Here is a 6,000-nt window from a genome sequence, read left to right on the forward strand (position 1 = left end):
ACATAGAAAGTCAGTCTAAAAAGGATATAAACTAAAAGAAAATATGAAAAATAAACACAATTTAAAAACAACAAAAGCTGCTACAGTGCCGTTCAAGATTTAAATAAAAAGTAGAAAGCTGAGTTGCAGTAGCAAACAGAAGTTTTGAGCCTTGATTGAAAGGAACCGAGAGTTGGGAAGATCTTAAGTATTCTGGGAATTTGTTGCTGATATTCGGATCATAAAAACTGTGCGCTGCTTCTCCATGTTTAGCTTCGACTCTGGGGACAGTAAACAGACCTGAACCAGATCATCTGAGAGGTCACAGATGTAAACAAACACTCTAATGTTAGCCTGGTGTTGTGATACGATACAACCAGACACACTGAAGATTACAGAAGTCACAGATATTCAATCAACCCTTTTAGTACGATGACTTTAATAACAACAGAGGAAGTTGGACAGTCTGTTCTAACACGACCTTTGCAAGGACAACATTTTATAATTAATCTTTCACTCATAAACACGTTGCACGTCTTTGTGAGACCACTCAGAATCGATCTTATTTTGCTGTAAAGAGAGCACATGAAGGTAGTTTACCTTTTTTTCCAGTTCCTCCACTCTCTGTGCAAGCTGCTGTTCGAGATCTTCCACCTTCTTCTTCAGCACGACGATCTTGCCCCGGCTGGCTTGCTCTCCTCCTCCGTCTGATGACCCCTACAGCGAAAAACAAAAATATAAAGTTATAAAATCCTGCACACACTGGACTAGAAGACTAGAAACGCAACTAAAACTCTATCTCTGTGTCTGCTGGCAGTTATTATCTAAAATATAAGACATAATACCAGCCTGTGGTACATGTTTGTGTTTAACAGAGACTTTGTGCCCTCTAGTGGTAAAAATGGCTTACTGCTTAAATCTGAGTTAAAACTTGAATAAAAGTTAAAATCACACACACAGTGTTGAGGTTTTGGGTGTAATGTATGTATTAACTGTAGTTATTCACATGTATTGTCACACCAGTTTGAATGTGTGTGTCTGTAGCACCTTTTTGCCGTGTGTTGGCGTGCCCGGCCCTCCCTGTTGTTTCTTCAGCTCCTCCAGCTGTGTGTTGAGCGAGGTCACCTTGGCCTTGTTCTGCAGACGCAGCTTTGACAGTTTGGCCTCAGATGACTCCTTCTCCACCTGAGCAACAGATGACACCTTCTTTACGCACACATTTAATTTAACGTCAGTGAAGTGCTTAGTTACAGTTACTGCAGGAACAGTCTTTATTACAACAATGCAGGAGATGAGATAAGTAGTGTGGTGATGGCTGGAGTGAAGAGGATGTTCCTGTTTGCAGTCTCCTGTAACCAAACATGGCTGAACTCTAATCTCACATTCCTGTCTTTGTTATTGTGCAGCAGACTTTTGACTCGGGAGTTTAATGGTTAACTAGATCCAGGTTTTTTCCTGAATGACTAACAGGAGCAGCTCCGGCAGCATTACACACTGTTTTAGAGTAACACATGTGACCGATGGTGCCTGACTCAGTCAGAGAGGCCAGACAGAGACTGTATGATTTCATTATGTACTCAGAAAATTGCATTAACATAATTATATAACACATGTTAATTGTCATACCAGTCGTAGGAGCCTACATGCAGTTTGATATTTGAGTACTTAGAAAACAGTAATTTAAGTTCATATTTACAACAGTAATCTACATGGTTTAAGAAGGAAGTGATTTTGATAGTCTCTTTTGAAACTGACAATTATTCATTACCACATTTTCTTGTGGAAATAAACTGTTCAACTTTTCTGAGTTGCCGTGCAGGTTTGTTATCATGAACACACAGTCCGAACTGAAACTGAGGAATTAAACCTCACTAATAGCACTGTGCTTGGCTTCAGTGTAGTTACTGTTAATGTTTTCATAAATGTTTTCTGTTTTTCTGTCATAAAGAGTGCACTTTTATTCAGTAAATATGCAACTAGCAAATAAGAGAAAAGAAGCTACATTTTGTATCATGGTTTAGTTAATTAGAGAATATGGCCTCTGTTATAAATAACATGTGCTGTATGCTGTAAAACAAGAGCACTCCACAAAGTCCATCGACTATTATTAGAAGCTGTCCAAGGATCAATCCTAAGTTTTGCTATAAAGATGATTTCATGAAGCCAACAGACCTGAGAAGACATGATTCAATCTGAATGACCATTTCAGCACTGACTGCAAGAGGTGTGGAAACTTCTCGATAAGATGCATCGCTATGCAAACGTGGAAGATTCTGCATCGATGCAGAGAGAATCGAGTCTGCAGCTCAGTTTTAATGGACATGCCGGCAGCAAACGTCTGCAGGCATGAATAATAACTGTTACAGCAGCCCAGCTAATCAGCCAAGATCTGAGGAGGCGCTGTCAACTTTGCCGTCCAACTCTGAGAGGTGTGTGCAGCAGAGTCATTAACCGCCTTATCTCAAAGCTGCCATGTGAAAACAACATTACTGTAGATTACAACAAACGTGTGAGGCGCTGCAGATGGATCATTTGGATCGATTCTTGATAAAGAACTGAAGTCTTGACAGAAGACAGTCGAGAAATTGTCCTCACCTTCATTTGGTCGTCTTTGGAGCGAAGTGCTGCATCCTTCTCCCGGATCAACTCCTTCAGCTGAGCGACAAGCTGCTCAGTTTGGGTGAGCCGTTCTGCCATTTCCTCTACAGCCACCTCTCCACCTGCAGCAGCAGCAGCAGCAGCAGCAGCACGGGGAGAACCTGGGCCCTGAGGAGAGACGGGGAAGAAGGTTTGCTACAACCTCAAAGAAGTACTGCGTGAAAGATGGTGACCCTGTGATTTCCTGAAAGAAGATCTGAAATGAGGCAACATGGATTCAGAGAACCACTTTTCTTTTATCATAAAATTCTGATACATTAATACTTGTTTTAAGTACTCATCCAACACAGCTCCTTTAGGTGTAACATGAGGATGTACAGTAAGTTCATACATGAACATGCTTTACAAGTTAATGCAAATTTAAAAGATCTGGTTCTTGGGAGGTTATAAAACTGCTCTGCTAGGACTCTAGAAAACAATAGTGACATAAAAAATGTGTATTTATTGTGGATCAGTCACGTGTGGTTGTCAGACAATACCTGACCCATCTAATAAGACAAGTCAAGGTCCGATATCTTTAATATACGAAGTACAAAAGAGCAGAACAGTGAAACAGGAATTTAAAAGAACTTGACTGAGGCAACAGATAACGATGGTAGAAGAAAGGATAGATGCTGCTCTTGTACTACCTGAGATTAATAGATATTCTGGAAAATATTAATTTAATGTCACATTTTCATGCTTTTGAATAATTTGAGCAGTTTCCCATATCAGTGCATCCCTGGCATGACCTGATGTAGAGATAAGCATCTAGGCTGTGGAGTAAATGGGTTGGGGATGCAGGGGGATTTAATCTGGAGCAGTGGTCCCCCCTCACAGGAAGTGTGAGCTCTGACTGTCTGAGTCAAAGCCCTGTGCTCAGCAGTCTCCCTAAATCCAGTCTATCTGGATATGAAACAGACAGCAAAGCTATCGCTGGGTTTCCTCTGAGCCAGTTTAACTGCTTGTGATAGTAAAGCTGCACGAGATAACATGACATGATTTGTAATCGCGGCTGCTGTTTAATAAATGTGGTACTAACTGACATTAACAGTCTCTCTGGGGCATGTATGTGATTTTAGTTGATCAACACTTGATGACAGACAGTCCTACAAATCTGTGAATACAGCAACATTTTGTTTTAGTTTCAGAGACACTTGTGTAGCTCCTCAGACATTTTCTTCATGTTATCATATACAAAGTAATTTATAATAATTATAAATGTAGATCATCATTGTGGAACTCATATTTAGCAAATAAATATTGAATTTAACATGCTTCTGTAGCCCACTGGAGACCAACTACAACCATCAGGTCTTAGTAAAATAATGTAGATGTTCTGATGTTCTCCACATTGACTTTACAATCATTTGGCCCACTAAGCTTGGGTGCTGCACCTGAGCCTCATAATGGTCGGGAAACCCCTGTAGATGTGTAACAGCTGGACACGTTGCTGCAGACAGCAGCGCCACGACACCAGTCACCTGACACGGACAACAATGTGACCATTCAAGCAGAGAAAAACCAGCATGTGTACTTACTACAGAACCGGGCTCTCCCTCCTCGCCGGAAAACCATTTCAGCATGGTTTCAGCTTAGACCTAACACACACACACACACACACACACACACACACACACACACACAGTAAATTATTCAGAATCTAGAAGAATCAGCAACAAACACTGACACACACACAGACACACAGTAAATTGACACACAGGCTTAAACAACCTCACACATGAACATGCGTAATTTAAAGGTTCACAATAAATAATACAGAGGAAGGTCAAACTCCAGAGGAACGGGACTGATGTTATATTTAAATGAACGAGCACGTCGGCCCTCATAGAGTTGCAGGGAAGACTACCGGCTTCTTTAAATTATTTACAGCATCCTAGAATAGCAGAAAATGGACCAAGGAGTTCAGTTCATCCGGCAACCTGACCGGCAGAGCGGATGTAGGCCAAGTGAGCCGGGTGATTGTTGGGATGTAGGACAAACTGACAATCAAACAATATCATAAAGCGTTTTTCACTGTACGGCAGCTGGTTGCAGGCTCCGTTTCAGCAGCTGAAAGGGCCCAACCTCGTTTAAAACCAGACTGACAGACAGGTGTGGCTGCTGGTGCTGGTTGTGGCTGGCGCCCGAACACCTAGAAGACTGAGCTGGCCGGGACTTGAGGCCTGGGGGTGTCTGATCAGCCCAGTTCATCCAGCCTGCTGAACAGTCCAGCCCATGTGACGCAGGGGAAAATCAGGTCAAACTGGTTCTCTCATGCATACCACAGCAGGAAACAGGACCCTGGATGGTGTCATGGCTACCTGCGACTCTTCTGGGTTTTAAGACGACTTATTCACACACACACACGATATTAAATGACTAAACTGTAATGAGCAAACTAAACAGGCGAACTGTGCACAATCTGGTGCACAGTCATTTATTGATTGTGGCTGCATTATGCTTCATTATCAAACTCTCTACTCTGAGGAAAACATTCAGATGTGCAGATTAAAGTTAGACACAGAGCTCAATGAGATCTGCACACAGATGCTAACGAACATTAGACCGGCGACTGTTTCTCCTGAGGTCATCGTTTAGCTGAAGATGATAGTAGCTGTCATGAAACCTGAAGCGACAGAAAGCCTCACTACGTAGTTCTGACTGAGCTGGACAAAATTCATATTTCAAACACGATATTGCTAAAAGTGTAGCGTCACTGAAAGTTGTCAGTGTGACGCCGACGTTTTGACATTAGCGAAGTTACAAGCTAGCACCTCCACTGTTGTCCTAACTGACGCACTACGACTCATTTAAACCGCAAAGGCTTCACACTGCGGCCGGCAGAAGGCCTCGGGGGTTGGCGTCGGCAAGTCGGCCACTTATCTAATCAAACTCCAGTTATGGCTCACATTAATCTAGCTAGCTAACTTTATCCGGCTAGCTACGTAGCTGCGTGCTAACGTAGCTAGCACTGAACTGCACATCTCGACCATCCACTTGATGAATTAGCTCAGTCAACCAACACACACCCGTTAAATATTAGTTTTTAAGTGGTTACCGGATTCACAACTTCATGAAGAATCAACCTGAAACCTCGCAGCGTCGACAAAATCCTGCGAAATTACATTTTATTCCACTTGACGACGAAGGGACAGAGGTATGCATTGGTCACGTTTGTCAACAGACAACTGGGGGGAAGCTGCGCCTGCGCAGCTGTGTCATGTTGTGACAGGTCCCGGACGAAACCACGGATGTTTTCTTGTATTTATTTATGTTTAATTAAAAATAGTATTCATGAAGGTCGTGTGTGTGGTCAGACCTGTCAGAGCTGTGAAGAAGGGAAGTCTGCTGGAGCTCATATATGTTTTTATCTCCAGGAGA

At 42.4% G+C, this 6,000-nt stretch overlaps 1 protein-coding gene across 2 annotated transcripts in view; it reads right to left on the reverse strand.

The window, feature by feature from the left end:
* LOC311261498 (uncharacterized protein) overlaps positions 1-5,790 on the reverse strand; it is a 35,156-nt gene extending 29,366 nt beyond the window's left edge. For both annotated transcript variants that reach the window (XM_084360192.1, XM_084360191.1), the window contains exons 1-5: positions 5,678-5,790; positions 4,158-4,217; positions 2,575-2,745; positions 1,027-1,164; positions 580-696 (exon numbers count right to left, since the gene is read on the reverse strand). In XM_084360192.1, the coding sequence (XP_084216318.1) occupies positions 580-696; positions 1,027-1,164; positions 2,575-2,745; positions 4,158-4,202 (471 nt within the window). In that variant the 5' untranslated portion in view covers positions 4,203-4,217; positions 5,678-5,790. The remainder of the gene's footprint in view (positions 1-579; positions 697-1,026; positions 1,165-2,574; positions 2,746-4,157; positions 4,218-5,677) is intronic.
* Between the last annotated feature and the right edge of the window lie 210 nt (positions 5,791-6,000).

This window comes from Pagrus pagrus, assembly GCF_965226575.1.
Source record: "Pagrus pagrus genome assembly, chromosome: 1".
NCBI lineage: Eukaryota > Metazoa > Chordata > Actinopteri > Spariformes > Sparidae > Pagrus > Pagrus pagrus.